We start from the raw sequence: 20,656 nt of genomic DNA, 5'->3' as shown, positions 1-20,656 counted from the left end.
TAGTACTCTCTCTCCCCTTTTCATGCATTGTAGGCATAGGCACCGACTCCACCGGTGCTCCGGGGCTGGAGCACCCACAGGGAAAAATTAGTGAGCACTCTGCACCCACTGGCAGCCAAGCTCCCCTCACCCCCCATCCCACCTCAACTCCTTCACCCACACAAACAAGCCATGTCTCCACTCCTCTGCCTACCTCCCAGTGCTGTTTGGCAGCACTTAGGACTTTCCAGGAGGGAGCAGGGAGGAGCGGGGACACGGTGGGCTCAGGGGAGGAGGCAGAGAAGAGGGGGGGCAGGGGCTGGGTCTTCTGGGAAGGGGGTGGAATGGAATGGGGATTTTGGGAAAGGGATGGGATGGGGGTGGGGTGAGGGCTGTGCAGAGGCAGGGCCAGGGGCGGGGGTGGGGTCAACCACCCACCGGGAACAGTGAAAGTCTGCGCCTATGATTGTAGGTTCAAATTATTATAGATTTATTGGCTCATGAGCTCCTACAAGAGTTGCTGCAGAACAAGCCTGGTCAAATGTAGTTAGAAAGTTCTGCTTCCATTCTTCCTTCCATGTAGAAGCGGTTCTATGGTGTAATCCTGTATTTTAGATCAATGGCAAAACTTTGATGTGGAGGGATTGGATGGAGAGAGGAATTATGACTGTGTCTTGGCTAATTGACAGTAATCAGTTTAAACCATTTGTAGACCTACAGTAACAATTTGCCTTGCCCTGTTCTGGAACATTTAAATAACAGTTAAAACATTGGTTTACCAATGTATTTGGATTGGATGTATTGGGAGCTCCAGAACCTCCAGAACGTTTATTATTTTGTAGGAAACTTCCTGGATTTATTCAGCCAGCGGTTTTATCCTTTTACGGTTTTCTGGCCTAAAAAGCTCAGTCAAAGACTGATAACTCAAGAGCTGCTTGGAATAGAGATTTGGATACACAGATATCTCCGACGCAATGGAATACAATTGTATCTACTGTTAAAGAAAGCAACTGCAGACCACCTTTCAAATAAACTGGTCCCCACATAGGCTAATGGTAGAGGGCTTCCTAAATGTTGATCACTATTAGAAATTTAACTGTCTTGGTGCTACAATAGCTCATATGCTTTGGGAAATTCTGGGATGAGGTGGGTAAAAGGACCAAATTGATATTGGATGCTAAGTTGGAGCCCTCCCTCTTATGTTTTATTCTTGGACATAACCTCCATGTATCAGGAATATTTGGTAAGAAGGGGGTGTGGTTCCAGTGTGCAGCTTTGGTTACTGGAAAATTAGTCCTGCAAAAATGGACAACTCAGTCCACACCAAACATTTATGCCCAGCTCAGTGATATGGCTGAGCTCACACCTAATGAATGACCAGCATTCTGTACAGGGGGAAGGCCTGAAAAATTCAAAGACATTTGGGCTCACTTTTTAGAGGTCTATATTAATGTAGACCCTTAACGTAGGTAAGTTGCTTCTCCTCCCCTCCCTTTAGTCTAACCCTCTTTACTTACTTTGTGTGTTATGATAAATCTGGTATTTTGATATATTTGCACTATTTGGAAAGAAAGAAAGAAAGAAAGAAAGAAAGAAAGAAAGAAAGAAAGAAAGAAAGAAAGAAAGACCGGAAAACATAAACTGATCAATGCCAATGCAATTTTGCAAGCACCAAGTGTTCAAAAATCATGAGATTAACTAAAGGAAACATGAGATTTATTTTCTAAAAAAATACATTTTGGACTTTTTGGTTTTCTGAGCACTGAGATTTTCTTCTAGTCGTGTTCTCAAGTTTTTCTACTTCACCACAAGAGCAAGAAACTGACTGTTGTTAGAATGAGAGCTGAGATTCTCCTCTCACCATAGGATTGCAAGAGCTGGGGCATTAAGAGAAATGCCAGCTATTGAAAGAGTCAGGGTGAAATCAGGAAAGTTGGAGACAACCCAATGTGATTTGTTAGTGCTTTGATGTGGGAAGGAAATGCCTCCACTTCTAGCTACTGCAGGTGCTTCTCCGGCTCTCATCCCTGCACTATCTGAGCACCTCCCAAGCTTTGATACGTTCAGTCTCACAACACCTCTGGAAGGTGGGGAAGGGTTTTTATTCCTACTTTAGAAGAGGAAAAGTCAGGCACAGGCAGAAGAAATGACTTGTCTGAGTTCACACAGAGCAGGAATTAAGCCTGGGTCTCTCAGGTTAACCAACACCTGAACTACTGGACTATCATTTTCTCTGCAGCAGGAGCCGCGTAAAAGAGGATGCATGCACAGATGCACACGCACACGCACACACTAAGTCAGTAAAGTCTTTCTAAGATCATCTCACTGACCCTAGCCCTGCTCACTAGGCCAGTCCTGTGCAGAGTCAGGAGATAATGGTGGACAGGAATTGAGTATATGTCATAGGGGTGAAAATGTGTCATTTTTCAGGCCTGCTCGAAGAGATTCAGGCTGCCTCTGAATGCACGCTTTCTGTGCTCAGCTTTTTAACCCAGCTGCCCACAGCCCCTCCTTTCTCCAGGTCTGTTTGCATTTCTTAGATAAGCTTCTTCCCCTGCAGGAATTCACTTGCTGGCTGTTGGCTGCTGGCACTTCCCTTCCATCTCACTGATCAGCTTGTTAAGATGGGAAATTTCTTTGGAAAATTTGGTGGCATTTTCACCTCATTTCTTCACAGTCTCCCTTTCCAGTTTCCCCAGTCCGGCTAGCAGAAATTAGAATCATAGAATCATAGAAATCCTAGAACGGGAAGGGACCTTGAGAGGTCATCTAGTCCAGTCCCCTGCACTCAAGGCAAGACTAAATATTATCTAGACCATCCCTGACAGATGTTTGTCCAACCTGTTCTTAAAAATCCCCAATGATGGAGATTCCACCACCTCCCTAGGCAATTTATTCCAGTGCTTAACCACTGTCATAAATATAAAGGGAAGGGTAACCACCTGTCTGTATACAGTGCTATAAAATCCCTCCTGGCCAGAGGCAAAACCCTTTCACCTGTAAAGGGTTGAGAAGCTAAGGTACCCTCGCTGGCACCTGACCCAAATTGACCAATGAGAGGACAAGATACTTTCAAATCTGGAGGGGGGGACAAAGGGATTGGTCTGTCTGTGTGATGCTTTTGCTGGGAACAGACCAGGAATGCAAGCCTTACAACTCCTGTAAAGTTAGTAAGTAATCTAGCTAGAAAATGCGTTAGATTTTCTTTTGTTTAATGGCCTGTAAAATAAGCTGTGATGGCAGGAATGTGTATTCCTCTTTTTGTATCTTTTTGTAACTTAAGGTTTTGCCTAGAGGGATTCTCTATGTTTTGAATCTGATTGCCCTGTAAGGTATTTACCATCCTGATTTTACACAGGTGATTCTTTTACCTTTTCTTTAATCAGAATTCTTCTTTTAAGAACCTGATTGATTTTTCATTGTTCTTAAGATCCAAGGGTTTGGGTCTGTGTTCACCTGTACCAGTTGGTGAGGATTCTTATCAAGCCTTTCCCAGGAAACAGGGTGTAGAGCTTGGGGGGGGGGGGGGATATTCTGGGGGAAGATGACTCCAAGAGGTCTCTTTCCCTGTTCTTTGTTTAAAACGCTTGGTGGTGGCAGCATACTGTTCAAGGACAAGGCAAACCTTGTACCTTGGGGAAGATTTTAACCTAAGCTGGTAAGAATAAGCTTAGGGGGTCTTTCATGCAAGTCTCCACATCTGTACCCTAGAGTTCAGAGTGGGGGAGGAACCTTGACAACCACTCTGACAGTTAGGAAGTTTTTCCTAATGTCCAACCTAAACCGCCCTTGCTGCAATTTAAGCCCATTGCTTCTTGTCTTATCCTCAGAGGTTAAGGAGAACAATTTTTCTCCCTCCTCCTCGTAACAACCTTATATCTTGAAGGCTGTTATCATGCCCCCCCTCAGTCTTCTCTTCTCCAGACTAAACAAACCCAATTTTTTTCAATCCTCCCTCATAGGTCACATTTTCTAGCCCTTTAATCATTTTTGTTGCTCTTCTCCGGACTTTCTCCAATTTGTCCACATCTTTCCGGAAATGTGGCGCTCAAAACTGGACACAATACTCCAGCTGAGGCCTAATCAGCACAGAGTAGAGCGGAAGAATTACTTCTCATGTCTGCACATCTACCAATGTGATAGCAATTCCCCTCTGCCATGTACATTGGCCAAACTGGACAGTCTCTATGTAAAAGAATAAATGGACACAAATCAGACGTCAAGAATTACAACATTCAAAAACCAGTCGGAGAACACTTCAATCTCTTTGGTCACTCGATTACAAACCTAAAAGTGGCAATTCTTCAACAAAAAAACTTCAAAAACAGACTCCAAGAAGAGACTGCTGAATTGGAATTAATTTGCAAACTGGATACAATTAACTTAGGCTTGAATAAAGACTGGGAGTGGATGGGTCATTACACAAAGTAAAACTATTTCCCCATGTTCCCCCCTACCCCCCGTTCCTCAGATGTTCTTGTAAACTGCTGAAAATGGCTCACCTTGATTATCACTACAAAAGTCCCCCCCCCCACTCTCCTGTTGGTAATAGCTCACCTTACCTGATCACTCTCGTTACAGAGCGTATGGTAACACCCATTGTTTCATGTTCTCTGTATATATCTCCCCACTATATTTTCCACTGAATGCATCCAATGAAGTAAGCTATAGCTCACGAAAGCTTATGCTCAAATAAATTTTTTAGTTTCTAAGGTGCCACAAGTCCTCCTTTTTTTTTTGCATGTCTTGCTTACAACATTCCTGCTAATACATCCCAGAATGATGTTTGTTTTTTTTGCAACAGCGTTACAGTGTTGACTCATATTTAGCTTGCAATCCACTATGACCCCCAATCCCTTTCCGCAATACTCCTTCCTAGGCAGTCATTTCCCATTTTGTATGCGTGCAATGATTGTTCCTTCCTAAGTGTAGTATTTTGCATTTGTCCTTATTGAATTTCATCTGATTTACTTCAGACCTTTCTCCAGTTTGTCCAAATCATTTTGAATTTTAATCCTATTCTCCAAAGCACTTTCAATCCTTCTTCTTCCTCTGAAACTGATCCAGTCACTCATGTTGAAAAACAATCTCATGCCTGTCAGCTTCTGTCTTTTCATCATTGGACCTCAAGTATTTTACAATGGACATAAATTTCACTATCCCCATTTTACAGATAGAGAAACTGAGGCACAGAGAGGTGAAAACCCAGATCACTAAGGGACTTAGGTGCCTAAAGCCCAGATTTAGGTGCCTAACTCCCAGAATTAGGTGCCAGTGAAATCCAGACAACCCCTGCTTAGCTGCCACCTACCCCTCTAGGCACATGAAACTCACTCAATGCCAACATGGCATCTAAGTTTCTGCTTCTGGGCATGAGCACTGCTGCCTCACTCTAGGCATCCAGTCACCTAACTCATGTCTAAGCACCAGTGGGACCCTTAAACCAGAAGACAGGCAGTGGGACACCTGTGGGGCCTGATCCGTTATATGTGTTCTGAGCATACTGGAATGGGACTCATGCAAAATCCAGAGGCAGATCCTTTATAACTTTTAGACTAGTGGGAGTGGGAGATTTAGGTTCAATTACACTCTGCTTGGTGGGGAGAAAGGGTCTCCTACTGAGTGCAAGTGACTCCTTAGGTCAGGGGTGGGCAAACTTTTTGGCCCAAGGGCCACATCAGGGTTGTGAAACTGTACGGAGGGCCTCCCCAAACAGCCTGGGCCCTGCCCCCTATCCGCCCCCTTCCACTTCCCGCCCCCTGACTGCCCCCCTCAGAATTCCACTCAGAATCCCCGACCCATCCAACCCCCCCTGTTCCTTGTCCCCTGACCGCCCCCTGGGACCCCTGCCCCTATCCAACCCCCCCGCCCCCCCGCGCTCCCTGCCCCCTTACCATGCTGCTCAGAGCGGCAGGACTGGCAGCTGTGCCGCCACCATGGCCGGAGTGCCTGCGGGGGAGGGGGGGCAGCAGGGGAAGGGTCGGGGGCTAGCCTCCCTGGCCGGGAGCTCAAGGGCCGGGCAGGACGGTCCCTTGAGGACGGGCAGGCCGGATGTGGCCCGCGGGTCATAGTTTGTTCACATCTGCCTTAGATGAAAGCCCCAAGCACTGAGCTATAGAATGTTCTGATGAGAGGTTCCCTTAGTCTCTCCTGGTGAAGCTGTTCCACTGTGAATAAATAATGAAAAGTCACTGAGCCAGAGCAAGAAAGTGAAGAAAGCAACAATGACTCTGTACCCTGGTGGTCAGGGCACTGGCAGATAGAAGATGCAGGGTGCAGAACTCTGTTCCAGTGACTATAGGTCTCAGAGTGGCAGCTGTGTTAGTCTGTATCAGCAAAAAGAACGAGGAGTCCTTGTGGCACCTTAGCGACTAACAAATTTATTTGGGCATAAGCTTCCGTGGGCTAAAACCCACTTCATGGGATGCATGCAGTGGAAAATACAGTAGGAAGATATATCTATACACAGAGAACATGAAACAATGGGTGTTGCGATGAAGTGGGTTTTAGCCCATGGAAGCTTATGCTCAAATAAATTTGTTAGTCTCTAAGGTGCCACAAGGACTCCTCATTCTTTTTATTTGATTATAGTTCTTTTCCTGCAGAAGTGAGCATTCATTGCTCCCCATATGAATTCATCACTTGACCTTCCCTGGGAACACGCCCTGGGCTCAGGGGATGGACAAACCAGGAACTCAGTCAGCATTGAAGCCATAGGATCATAAAGAATAAACTTGCACTATAGGATGGTGTGGGTGTAAAATCTGTCACTGAATGAGACCTCCCTTAGAAGCTGACTGCATCATTACAGACAGAGAAGGGCAGCCTTGTCTAGACATGGGGCTCAACCCTGCCTTTGGGAACTCTGGGGGAAGGGTGGGAGTGCTGAGATGGAGTGCCCCAAGAGTCGGTCCTGGGGCTGGTTTTGTTCAATATCTTCATTAATGATCTGGAGGATGGTGTGGAGTGCACCCTCAGCAAGTTTGCAGACAACACTAAACTGGGAGGAGTGGTAGATATGCTGGAGGGTAGGGATAGGATACAGAGGGACCTAGGCAAATTAGAGGATTGGACCGCTTGCAGAGGCAATAAAGTCGTTGTTTCAAGATTATGCATTCTTTATTAATTCATCACACAAATAGGGGGATAACTTCCAAGGTAGCCCAGGAGGGGTGGGGCAGAAGGGAAGGACAAGGCCACACTGCACTTCAAAACTTATTGAATGCCAGCCTTCTGTTGCTTGGGCAGTCCTCTGGGGTGGAGTGGTTGGGTGCCCGGAGCCATCCCCCGCGTTCTTGGGCGTCTGGGTGAGGAGGCGATGGAACTTGGGGAGAAGGGCGGGCAGTTACACAGGGGCTGCAGCGGCCATCTGTGCTCCTGCTGCCTTTCCTGCAGCTCCATCAGACACCGGAGCATATCAGTTTGATCCCCCAGTAGCCTCTGCATTGCATCCTGCCTTCTCTCATCACGCTGCCGCCACCTCTCATTTTGCTCATCCCTCCTGTCCTTGCGTTCATTTTCTGCTTTCCTGGACTCTGCCATTGTTTGCCTCCATGCATTCTGCTGAGCTCTTTCAGTGCGGGAGGACTGCATGAGCTCAGAGAACATTTCATCGCGAGTGCGTTTTTTCACCTTCTTATCTGCGCTAGACTCTGAGATGGAGATGATAGGGGGAGCATTGAAACATTTGCAGCTGTGGGAGGAAAAAAAGGGAGATTAGTATTTAAAAAGACACATTTTAGAGAACAATGGGTAGACTCTTTCACGGTGAACCAAGCTGTTAACATTACATAGCACATGTGCTTTCGGTACAAGGTTGCATTTTGCCTCTTATATTGAGGGTGTGCCGGTTTGGTGTGAGAGATCACACACGCTGGGCCGGGCAACAGAATTCGGCTTGCAGGCGGCCATGGTAAGCCACAGTCTTTCAGCTTCTTCAACCTTCATAACATGTGGGAATGGTTTCACACAGCAGCTCCCTCCTTTCCCATACCAAGCACCCGTTGGGCTGGCCATTTAAAAGGAGGGACTGCAGTTTTCGGGTTGACATGCAGAACAAACCCAACTAAACCCCCGCCCTCCAATTCTCTGGGATGATTGCTTCATCCCTCCTCCCACCATGTGACTAGTATCAGGGAAGATCCCTGCCAGCCAAACGCGAACAGCTCAGCGTGAACGGGTCCCCCCACCACGTAACTAAAAGCGGGGATGATTTCTTTTCAGCACAGGCAAACAGCCCAGCAGGAACAGCCACCTCTGAATGTCCCCTTAATAATGTCCCTGGAGGATTTCCGCTCCATCCCCAGACACGTTAACAGACTTTTCCCGCAGCTGTACTGGCCGCAAATGCATCCTAAGTCTTCATGGCAAATTAATCATTAGACATGCTTGCTTTTAAACCATGTATTATATTTACAAAGGTACACTCACCAGAGGTGCCTTCTCCGGCTTCATGGTCTGGGAGCCCACCTTGGGAGGGTTGGCTCCAGGGTGATAAACAATTCCTGGCTGTCGGGAGAAGGGATTCTCCGCTTGCCTGCTGTGCGCTATCCTCATCATCATCATCATCTTCCTCGTCCCCAAAATCCTCATCCCTTTTGCTTGAGACTCCCCTCCTGCTGGAGTCCCCAGACAGGGGTGGGGTAGTGGTAGGGGTACCCCCTAGAATTGCATGCAGCTCATCATAGAAGCGGCATGTCTGGGGCTCTGACCCGGAGTAGCCGTTTAGCTCTTTGGTAGGCTTGCCTGAGCGCCTTAATTTTCACACAGTACTGCTGTGTGTCCCTGTTGTAGCCTCTGTCCATCATGCCCTTGGAGATTTTTTCAAATATTTTGACATTTTGTCTTTTGGAACGGAGTTCTGATAGCACGGATTTGTCTCCCCATATAGGGTTCGGATCCAGTACCTCCCATTTGGTCCATGCTGGAGCTCCTTTGTGATTCTGGGACTGCATGGTCACCTCTGCTGATGAGCTCGCCACGCTGGCCAAACAGGAAATGAAATTCAAAAGTTTGCGGGGCTTTTCCTGTGTACCTGGCCAGAGCATCCGAGTTGAGAGTGCTGTCCAGAGCGGTCACAATGGAGCACTGTGGGATAGCTCCCGGAGGCCAATACCGTCAAATTGCATCCACACTACCCCAAATTCGACTTGGCAATGTCTATATCAGCGCTAATCCCCTCATCAGGGAGGAGTACAGAAATCAATTTTAAAAGCCCTTTAAGTCGACAAAAATGGCTTTGTCATGTGGAAGGGTGCAGGATTAAATTGACCTAACGCTACTAAATTCGACCTAAACTCGTAGTGTAGACCAGGGCTCAGCAGCAGTTCTGCAGAAAAAGACCTAGGTGGACGAGAAGCTGGATATGAGTCAACAGTGTGACCTTGTTGCCCAGAAGGCTAACAGCATTTTGGGCTGTATAAGTGGGAACATTGCCAGCAGATTGAGGAACATGATCATTCCCCCTCTATTTGGCATTGGTGAGGCTTCATCTGGAGTACTGTGTCCAGTTTTGGGCCCCACACTACAAGAAGGATGTGGAAAAATTGGAGAGAGTCCAGCGGAGGGTAACAAAAATGATTAGGGGGCTGGAGCACATGATTTATGAGGAGAGGCTGAGAGAACTGGAATTATTTAGTCTGCAGAAAAGAAGAGTGAGGGGGAGGATTTGATAGCAGCCTGCTGCCTTCAACTACCTGAAGGGGGGTTCCAAAGAGGATGGAGCTAGACTGTTCTCAGTGGTGGCAGATGACAGAACAAGGAGTAATGGTCTCAAGTTGCAGCGGGGGAGGTCTAGGTTGGATATTAGGAAAAACTATTTCACTAGGAGGGTTGTGAAGCACTGGAATGGGTTACCTAGGGAGGTAGTAGAATCTCCATCCTTAGAGGTTTTTAAGGCCTGGCTTAACAAAGCCCTGACTAGAATGATTTATTTGGGGATTGGTCCTGCTTTGAGCAGGGGGTTGGACTAGATGACCTCCTGAGTGTTAGGGGGCTTATTCCTTCACCCACTTACTTCCCTGGTCCTTCTCGCATGAACAGAGAGCAACAATACCCGAAGTCCAAAGGTGCAAACAATTCGATGTTTATTGGGATGAACTTCCAGCAAGCATGATTCCAGTTTCCTTCCTTAGTGTCCCCCTTCCCAGCTCTGACACCACAGAGCCTGACACCTGTGTCCCTGTTCCCATTCCTGCCCTTAGCCAAACATGATTCCAATTTCCCCACCCCCATTCCCTGTTCCCATTTCCCCCTTTAGCAAAACATGATTCCAGTTTCCCCACCCCCATTCCCTGTTCCCATTTCTACCCCACACACCCACTTCCTGATTGACTGCAGACTATATAGTAAAACTTGAGTTCCGCTTAGCTATACCTTAACCAATCATTTTCCTGAAATTTAACTAACCAATCCTAACATATTGTAACATGATTATGTAATGAATTATATCCCACCACCTTAATTAGTTTACACCCATCAAAATTAATTATGTCGCAGACAGAAACAATCACAGAACCAGACAGAGATTATACAAACAATGGGGAAATGGGGACTACAGTGATAGAACAAATACAGAAATGAGGATTTCACATCCCAGCTATTGATAAGTGAGTTCTTGCCAGACAGGATGCTATCAAACTAAGTTTCCTTTTACATCTTCTAGGCACTGCCCTTTCTCTGGAGGCGATAGGCATTATCAGGACAGGATTTTATTCCTAACAGCGCAATAGCACCTTCTTTCAATGTGACTAGTTTGGAATGTGAGGATGTGACCGTTCGCTTCCCAGCTTATGGCTGCCTCTTCTGCTTAGCCAAAGGCCTTAGCCTAAGAACAGGGCCTCAGACTGTCACAGTAAGAGAAGGACCTTACACCAGCAGACAGTGATTTTGATTCTTTCTTTTATTCCTCTATAACTAGCCAAGTGATAAGAATACACTTAAATTCTTAGAGTATAGGCCTTTACAGACAAGCCTGAATATCTATATCCTCACACTGAGGTCCCTTCCAACCCTTATATTCTATGATGGTCAGTTCTGGAAACATGTTCCATTTGTGACAACTTTTATCCCCCCTGCCCCTGTCTGGCATTGCATCCCTGCAATTCTTAACCCAGGCTCCTACCCCTGACTTTGCCCCTTTGACTCTCTCCTTCCCTTGCTTCCACCTGTCTGACCCATTTCTGGAAACAGTTTGGCCCCTGAACACATTCTGTCATCTCTCCCCTCCCATTTGGGCTCCCTCTGTCTACCCTTCCCCCCACCCCCTTTGTAGCAGAGTCTGAGGGTGACTGAAGGCAGTGGCTGCAGCAGATATCACAGAGCAGGTCCAGATGCTGAAGCAGGCTCAGGAACTGCCAAGCAGCCAGCAGAAGGGAGTGGTTGGTAACCCTGCTCCTTGATAGTTGCCCTGCAGTAAGTCACTCTCCCCAGTGGACAAACCTCAGAAATCCTGAGTTAGGTCTGCCAAAACTCCCCAGCGTGGAAGTGAGGGTTCACGCTACAGCACAAGGAGACTCTGGAATGCAAAACGCTGCAGAAGTAAAGTCACCCCAAAACTTAGCCTCAAAACCTGTTGTTCCACCCAGCCTTTCCCTACCCTTGATTGGTCCTCTGAGCTAGCCTGGGGCAATTAGTCAGAAAATCAGTGAAACTCCTCTTTTGGCTAAGCTCAAACCAGATTTGAATGGAGGCTGACGATTTCAAATAGTACTCCTGAGGGAATTCTGCACCAAAATTTAAAAATTCTGTACCAAAAAAATAAAAATTGTGCAAACAATATCTTAAAATTCTGCAAAATTCTATAAATTTTATTTTTCAAGATAACACAGTATAATCACCAAATACATTGAAATAAATTACCAAAATAATTGAAAATGGTGTGATTATATTGTTATTGTGTTACTGTGTCATTTTGAAAAATAAAATATGCCTAACTTCTCAGAATTTTAAAATATTTACTTTTTCGGTACAGAATTCCTCAAGAGTACCAGGGTTCTGTGTGGTGCAATCTGGGTGCGGGCAGCTGAGTGGGGGTGGGGGGCAGGTATGTGTGAGAATCTGGATATACAGGGGCTTGGTGCGGGGTTCTGGGTGCAGGGGGACTGGGACTCTACAGGGGAGTCCAGGTGAAGGTGGTTAGGGCTCAGTGTGTGTGTGCGGGGGGGAGGGGTTGGGGGAGTGGGACTTGGTGGGTCAGGCTGCCGCTGTTTGGGGTTCAGTGGGTTAGAGATACCTATGCATGGTATGAGGCTCAATGGGCAGGGTTCGGGGGGCTTGGTGGGGGGATTCTGGGTGCGAGGGGCTCCTGATGCACGGGGTGAGGCTTGGGGGTGGGGGTTTGGGTTCAGGTTGCTTGATGAGGGGTTCTGGGTGTATAGGGCTCCCAACGCAGAGGGGCTCAGTGTGGGGTGCAGGTGGGAGAAGGGGTCAATGTATGGGGAGCTGCTCCCCCTGTCTGCCCAACCCCCATCTATCTAGAACCCCCACACGCAGCCCCCGCCACTGACCTTCATCCCCTCTCACCTGGAACCCCCCCACCGAGACCCCTTCACAGTGCAGAGCTTCCTGCAGGCAGGGGAAGTTCCTGGGGGTTGATCTGACCCAGCCCTGGCGGCACCTTAAAGACTAACAGATTTATCTGGGCATAAGCTTTTGTGGGTAAAAAAACCACGTCTGCATCTGAACTGCTTGTTGTTTTTGTGGATACAGACTAACACGGCTACCCCCTGATACTTGAATTCATAGTTTAGAATCTTCTTCGTTAATTGTATCTTCAAGGCAGGGGGAGATGGGAACCTACAAGGATGAAGTGACCTGTAGCTCACGAAAGCTTATGCTCAAATAAATTTGTTAGTCTCTAAGGGGCCACAAGTCCTCCTTTTCTTTTTACAAAGATCCTGGAACTGCTGAGATGTTTCTTACAGACACTTGAGACAGGGTAGGTGTTTGTTTTCTCCTTTGATTTGTGTTTCAGTTGTGAGTCTTCCCTGGGTATGCTGTTATGGTGGGCAGCCTGTTTCAGTGGCCTGAGGCACATGGCCACAGACCTGGGATCTCCGGAGTACTTGTTCCTACTGTGGGTGATGTCCAGCATCACATGGGAACCAGCACTAAGTCTTCCACAAAACTCAGGCTCCGATGTGGGGAAGCAGTTCCGCAGCAGGGAATTTGCTTCCCAGTCCCAAGCATTGTGGAACAGGTTTCTAGTAGTGCCAAGCCGTGCAGAAGAACTGCAGCCACTGCAGTAGCCCAAAGTCTGGTGAGGTTCAACAAGGACAACAAGGACAAGTGCAGAGTCCTGCACTTAAGACGGAAGAATCCCAGGCACCGCTACAGACTAGGGGACCGAATGGCTAGGCAGCAGTTCTGCAGAAAAGGACCTAGGGGTTACAGTGGACGAGAAGCTGGATATGAGTCAACAGTGTGCCGTTGTTGCCAAGAAGGCCAATGGCATTTTGGGATGTATAAGTAGGGGCATTTGCCAGCAGATCGAGGGACGGGATCGTTCCCCTCTATTTGACATTGGTGAGGCCTCATCTGGAGTACTGTGTCCAGTTTTGGGCCCCACGCTACAAGAAGGATGTGGAAAAATTGGAGAGAGTCCAGCGGAGGGCAACAAAAATGATTAGGGGACTGGAACACATGACTTATGAGGAGAGGCTGAGGGGGGAGGGATAACTCAGTGGTTTGAGCATTGGCCTGCTAAACCCAGGGTTGTGAGTTCAATCCTTGAGGGGGCCATTTAGGGATCTGGGGCAAACACTGGGGACTGGTCCTGCTTTGAGCAGGGGGTTGGACTAGATGACCTCCTGAGGTCCCTTCCAACTCTGTGATTCTGTGAACTGGGATTGTTTAGCCTACGGAAGAGAAGAATGAGGAGGGATTTGATAGCTGCTTTCAACTACCTGAAAGGGGGTTCCAAAGAGGATGGATCTAGACTGTTCTCAGTGGTAGCAGATGACAGAACAAGGAGTAATGGTCTCAAGTTGCAGTGGGGGAGGTTTAGGTTGGATATTAGGAAAAACTTTTTCACTAGGAGGGTGGTGAAACACTGGAATGCATTACCAGTGGTGGAATCTCCTTCCTTAGAAGTTTTTAAGGTCAGGCTTGACAAAGCCCTGCTGGGATGATTTAGTTGGGGATTGGTCCTGCTCTGGGCAGGGGGTTGGACTAGATGACCTCCTGAGGTCCCTTCCAACCCTGATATTCTATGATTCTATGATGTGCTGGCTGGTGCCTCCGGAGCAGGAGTGTCCTGTCCCTCCTTCCCCCGCTGCTCTTCGGCCATCTGCGGCCGGCCATCTGTCCCCACCCACCTCCCTGCTTGCAACCGCCCCGGCCAAGCTGCTCCTGGGAGCCTCCTGTCTGCTGTCGGGGGGGGGGGGGGCGGGTGTTAGGATATAGATATTCAGGCCTGTCTGCAAAGGCCTGTACTCTAAGAATTTAGGTGTATTCTTATCACTTGGCTAGTGATAGAGGTATAAAAGAAAGGATCAAAATCACTGTCTGCTGGTGTAAGGGCCTTCTCTTACTGTGACAGTCTGAGGCCCTGTTCTTAGGCTAAGGCCTTTGGCTAAGCAGCAGAGGCAGCCATAAGCTGGGAAGCGAACGGTCACATCCTCGCATTCCAAACTAGTCACATTGAAATAAGGTGCTATTGGGCTGTCAGGCACTATCAGGACAGGATTGTATTCCTATCACCTCCAGAGAAAGGGAAGTGCCTAGAAAATGTAAAAGGAAACTTAGTTTGATAGCATCCTGTCTGGCAAGAACTCACTTATCAATAGCTGGGATGTGAAATCCTCACTTCTGTATTGTTTTGTCATTATAGTTCCCACTTTGCTGTTGTTTGTCTGTATAATCTCTGTCTGGTTCTGTGATTGTTCCTGTCTGCTGTATAATTAATTTTGCTGGGTGTAAACTAATTGAGGTGGTGGGATATAATTGGTTACATAATCATGTTACAATATGTTAGGATTGGTTAGTTAAATTTCAGGAAAATGATTGGTTAAAGTATAGCTAAGCAGAACTCAAGTTTTACTATATAATCTGTAGTCAATGAGGAAGTGACGGGGTGTGGGTGGGGGTGGGGGTGTGAGATGGGAACAGGGAATGGGGGTAAGAAAATTGGAATCATGTTTTGCTAAAGGGGGAGATGGGAACAGGGAATGGGGGTAAGAAAATTGGAATCATGTTTGGCTAAGGGCAGGAATGGGAACAGGGACACAGGTGTCAGGCTTTGTGGTGTCAGAGCTGGGAAGGAGGATACTAAGGAAGGAAACTGGAATCATGCTTGCTGGAAGTTCACCCCAATAAACATCGAATTGTTTGCACCTTTGGACTTCGGGTATTGTTGCTCTCTGTTCATGCGAGAAGGACCAGGGAAGTAAGTGGGTGAAGGAATAAGCCCCCTAACAGCGGGCATTTCATAATTTTATTTCCCTCTTATGCTTATATTTAATTCATTGAGTAGTGAGTTCTAAAATGTCTAATCTGTCCTGGCTGCAGTAATTTTCCTTATTTTTATTACTATTTTGTGCTTTGTCATTAATTATTTAAAATGGTATAATCAAATAATAACATCCTCTTAGAATATAACTTTAGCTTGTACTCACCTGAGCACTGCCAGGTTAAAAAACATTAGCTAAACACATAACTTTAGACCCTGGGCAGATGAAAGTCACTTATTTTCAAGTAGTATTTTTAGTTATATCTGTAAAAAAACCTTAAAATTCATATGAAAATAAATGCAGTTCCAATTATGATACCTAACAGCAATGATGGAGTCAAATGTTCGTGAGTCACATACATGGTTGTGATTGGTAAACATAAATGCCAAAATAATTAGAAAAATAAATTCCCATTCTTAATAAAAGAGAAAAAACCTTCATCATGTATGTTACAATTAAGTAAATACTTTTTTGGGGGAGTGAAAAACAATTGACTAAAATAGAGTAGATAATGGCAGGGACACAGAGTCAGATTTTATTTATTTTTATTATTAACGATAGTGTACAACGTATCAAACTTGTGTTTCTGATATCTGTGTTAAAGCTTCAGAACTGATACCTCAAGGTTTGGGATTGGGAATATCTTGCTGTATTATCTCCTGATCTAAATTTACATATAAACTTAAAATGTGGCTTTAATTGGAGTTTGTATATATTTGTTCTTTCTTTATGTAACAATTAGACGTAGTGCTCCTGTCAGCTAATTCCTAAGTTATTATCTGCAAAAAACCCAAGAGTCTTCAGGTGCCTAAGTAGTCTCTGGAACCATGGTTAAAGTTGCCCCCACCCCACAAAATCTGAAATGGCACCCCGGTGAGCCAGTAGTGTCCAGAGAGCTGCAGGAGGGCCCTGGGCTCTGGCAAGATGCAGCCTCCTTGTGACAGCATGAAACCGACCTTGAGCCGCGGGCAGAGCATCAGGCACCAGGAGCCACAGCAGCAGCACAGAAATAAGGGTGGCAATACAGCATCTACCAGGCCACCCTTACTTCTGTGCTGCTGCTGGTGGTGGCGTTGCCGTCAGAGCTGGGCACGCGGCCAGGAGCTGCTGGTATCAGGCCGCCTGACAATTCTTAATTTGTGCCAGGGCTGACCTGTGGCACCTCTTCAATACAAACGTGGGGAAGCAGCAGGGTCCAGAGGTGGTGGGGGGATCCCAGTAAGCCTGTGGGGCCAGGGGTGATGTGGGGGGCAGCAAAATACAAGTTCACCCAGAGTGCCATTTTCCCTAAATCTGGCCCTACCGGTCTTGGTGCAGGCAGCAGGAGGCTCATGCTGGCCAGAGCACCCGTTCTGTGCTGGGGCTGCAGCCGGGGTGGTCACTTTGCTGGGGAAAAAACATGGTTTTCAGAGAAAAGGGGAAGGAAAGAGGCAGCTGCAGGAGCTTTTATCAGAGCGCTCCACAGCCCGCCAGAGTCATTTCCCCTTGACAGAGATGCACATGGGATGTCCCCACAGCAGCCGAGTGCCCTCAGCGCCTGGCAGGAGGGGAGGGGAGCCGGGTGTCCAGGGGCTTCCTCCCCGAGCTCTGCGCTGCTGCTCCCCCTGCATCCCCAAGTGCTGCTTGGTTCACAGCCGGGTGAACTCCTGGGGGACTTGCAGAGCGCATCCAAAGTCAGACCTGTACTTATTAAGCCCTCTACCCTGCAAATACAGAAGTCAGACTGTGCCTCTGGGTTTACAGAAAGGATGTTGTGGAAAAGGAGGCTCAATTCAATAGATCAAGAGCCCCAGCCAAAGGGTGGGTTCGCACCATTTTATTTCCTTCACTGATTCTTTCAAAGTTAAAAGGGAAAGCCAACTGCTTAGCTTTTTGATAGCAGAAGAAGCTGAAATGTGTCTGATCTCACTACAGCAAAATACCCTGCAGAAAATACAGACACGATGAATTAAAACAACTTTACCAGATCAGTCACTGCAATGCTGGAATTCAGTTCTCAGTCTAGCAACAAACTGCACAGGGAAAATCAACCATTTCATGCCCGCCCTTCCCCTTAGCTTTATTTCTTTGAACTTTTATTTCTTTGAACCTGATTTCAGTAGCAGAGGCAGCCCCTCCATCCAGGCTCAGGAAGCAGCTCTGGGCTCTGGCTGCTGCTGCTGGCAGGTTGGAGCATTACGATAAGGACACAGCTGCTTTGCTCGCATTTACCCCACCCCATCCTCCTCACGATTCCAGTGTACCAGAAACATCTAGCCCCCTCCCCGCCCCCCATGATTCCAGTGCACCGGGAACATCTACCTCACCCCACCCTCCTCATGTTTCCAGTGTACCGGGAACATCTACCCCCTAACCCCTCATGATTCCAGTGCATTGCTGGACCTGGGGACTCCTTGCATCTGTGGATCAGCAAGGTTCTACAGAGCAGCGTGATTTTATTTTCTCTCCGAGGCAATCCCCCTCCTGGTACCTTTTCCTTGTAAACCTCCTGGAGTTGAGTCTTATTTTCTTTGTTTTGTTTTTTTAATTTTTTAAAATATAAATATATACAGAGAAAAAACAAACATAATAAACTATATTAAATTCTCATGATATATTAACCATTTGCTACCTAATGTTAGCCATACTTGAAACATTTAATTATATATATATATATATATATAATATGAATGGTCAAAATATACCTCAATTATTTGCATTAAACAATTTACAAACAAAATCTGCTTATGGAAAATCAACTAGTTAAAGAAAAATTATGAAGTTAAGTAAAGAATAGAAGCAAAGTTCAGAGGAGAGGGCTAGAGATGGGGAAGGAAGGAAGTGGGTAGAGAGGAAGGAGAAGGGGGGAAGAGGAATGCATTTAATAGGATCATTCAGATACTTCTATGAAAGCATCCCATGTCTCTGAGCTTTTTTTCTTGGATATTTCTGTTATGGTATACTAGTGAGGCAGAACTAGTAACTAGCAGCTGGAGTTAACCGTGGCAAATCTCCTGCTGATGTGAAGAGAAGTTCTGAATTTATCAAAGGAATAAAAGAAGCTCCAGGACTCTCACTGCAGTTGAATGTATTGTGACTTTTCTGGCTCATTGCCTGTACATTTCTCTGTCTCTGTTTCTCAGGCTCTCTTGCTGGAGCTGTTCCACTCTGTATTAAATTATATGTTCAGCAGTGCTGCAGTGGAGGAGAGAGGGTGGCTTGGTGATGAGAGCCCTCCTCTTGGCTGTAGAAGACTCAGGTTCAAGTTCCTGCTCTAATAAATATTTCATTATTTACTCAAAGTGGAACAGATCCACCAGGAAAGACTGAAAAAACTCCATCTCAGGCTACAGATAAATTGGTTGGTCACTAAGGTGCCACAAGTACTCCTTTTCTTTTTCCATCTCAGGCTAGTCAATAGCCTAGTGATTAGGGCTCTCCCCTGGAGAGGGGAAAATGGAGGGAGAGAGGAATCAGGGAACCAGAGTTGGGGAAAGCAGGCATCTGGAGAGGGGAAAGTGGAATTGAGGAAAAGCAGGAACCTTTGGGCAGGGAGGACCCAGAGGGGAGAAGCAGGATATAGAGGAGTGGGGGAAGCAGCGACCTCGAGGTGGGGAGCAGTGTGGATTGGGTGGGAATGGGACAAACTCGGACTCATAATAGAAACATGTTTTCAACTTTAATGGAATGGTTGCTCTAACTGCATAACACAATAAATTTACTTGGCAATGCATATATCCCATTTTATTTGTGTCCTCTGTGATCTTCTGTCCCTCAAAATCCAATAACCAGCATCTCATAATCACTGTTTTGTTTACTATGATGTTTGTTTGTTTTTCTCCATGTCCATCCTGTTATCTAGACCAAGTTCCCATGAGGATGCAGGTTCTCTCATTCTGCCATAGCACCACAGCCAGATGCTTTCTGCCTGATTTGATTATTTTCTTCATTACTTGTTCTCTTCACAGGTTGGAATCAGGTAGGAATCCCATCTCTTTCTGTAGTTTCTTATATGATTTATCTAGGCTTACAGTGACTTACAAATGGGCTTCACTTGAAGACAATGGAACTACTTACAGTGTGTAAACAGAACCACAAAGCAAGATTGGCAACTTCTTTATTCAATTTTGCTCTGCTTATCCTGTTGCTGGGTTGTTGCATTGTTCTTGGGATAGTTTTTAGATTTGCTTATTCATGCATGTGTTTTTAAAAGTTGTCAGCAATGGATAACACTCTATTATTGAAGGAGGATAAAAATCTAAGTAAATAAATAGCAGGGGTTTGAAAAGATGCCCAGTAAGATGTTTAGTTGTAAACAGAAGGCTAAACAAAAAACAACCCAAATTCCAAACAGAAACAACAGTGTTTTTTTAAAAAGTGTCTTCACTGCCTGTCCAAACCTTCAGGACTAATAACTGTCTAACTCATCTTAATGCACTGACGTCCTCTTCCACTCATTCCCTTCTCAAACACCTAGAGAGAGCGGGGACTATAAGTCAGTAGGTTGAACAAGAGGGTAAATGAGATACACAGCTGACGACCCTTTATTGAAAATGTCCCATTAGAACCCATGGGGTTGTTAGCTCAGACACTCCATCTGCTCTCAGTCTCTGGGACATCACATTAGGAAAGAGGCACTAATCTGGTCCCAAACCACTTAATGCTTCATATGTCAAAAACCAGTGCTTTGAAGTGCACACAAAATATACTGGAAGTAAGAGCATATCACAGAGGTCAGGTACACAGTGTCCCATGTGCAGAGCACAGCTAACCAAGTAGGATGCTACACTTTGCACTATCTTAAATTGAAACTAGCCCTCTGGAGATTAAAGGCTTCCACAGCCTGTGAACCTGAGCAACAAAAGGAGAGCCCATTAGGGCTGATCCAAATCCCATTGAAGTAAATGAGAACTGTTCCATTGGTTCAATGGGATTGGGATCAGGTTTCCAGCCCTTTAAAATTTCCTCCAAATTTCGTTGCCTAGTTTATCAGATCTAATCCTATTTTATTTGCATAGCACACTACTGCATGAGGCTGACAGGACTGAGGAGGCAAAAGAAAAGTAATTTTTCTCTCTGAGTTAATTTTCTTTTATGTTGTGGCACATTTCAGAGCACAATGTAGAGTGACTGAACCTTATCACCCTGTCACTGTAACTGGGGTTGGGGACATTTTGTGATCCTCTCACTTGCTCCCCATGACAAGTGCTGGGAATGTATTTCAGTATTTTTTAAAATATAATCTTTCT

General features: G+C 46.1%; 2 protein-coding genes and 1 pseudogene across 3 annotated transcripts in view; 2 read left to right on the top strand and 1 right to left on the bottom strand.

The window, feature by feature from the left end:
* The window catches only part of LOC311530635 (C-type lectin domain family 2 member D-like), a 240,704-nt pseudogene that overhangs the window by 115,477 nt on the left and 104,571 nt on the right, over positions 1-20,656 (top strand). The window lies entirely within an intron of this gene.
* LOC311530637 (C-type lectin domain family 2 member D-like) overlaps positions 1-20,656 on the bottom strand; it is a 322,581-nt gene that overhangs the window by 275,873 nt on the left and 26,052 nt on the right.
* LOC311530579 (butyrophilin subfamily 1 member A1-like) overlaps positions 1-20,656 on the top strand; it is a 42,955-nt gene that overhangs the window by 3,818 nt on the left and 18,481 nt on the right. The window contains 1 exon segment of the mRNA XM_084647375.1: positions 19,270-19,386. Coding sequence (XP_084503501.1) covers positions 19,281-19,386 — 106 coding nt within the window. The 5' untranslated portion in view covers positions 19,270-19,280.

This window comes from Lepidochelys olivacea, assembly GCF_965140295.1.
Source record: "Lepidochelys olivacea isolate rLepOli2 genome assembly, chromosome: 14".
Classification (NCBI taxonomy): domain Eukaryota; kingdom Metazoa; phylum Chordata; order Testudines; family Cheloniidae; genus Lepidochelys; species Lepidochelys olivacea.
This window is presented reverse-complemented; position numbering and strand designations above follow the sequence as displayed.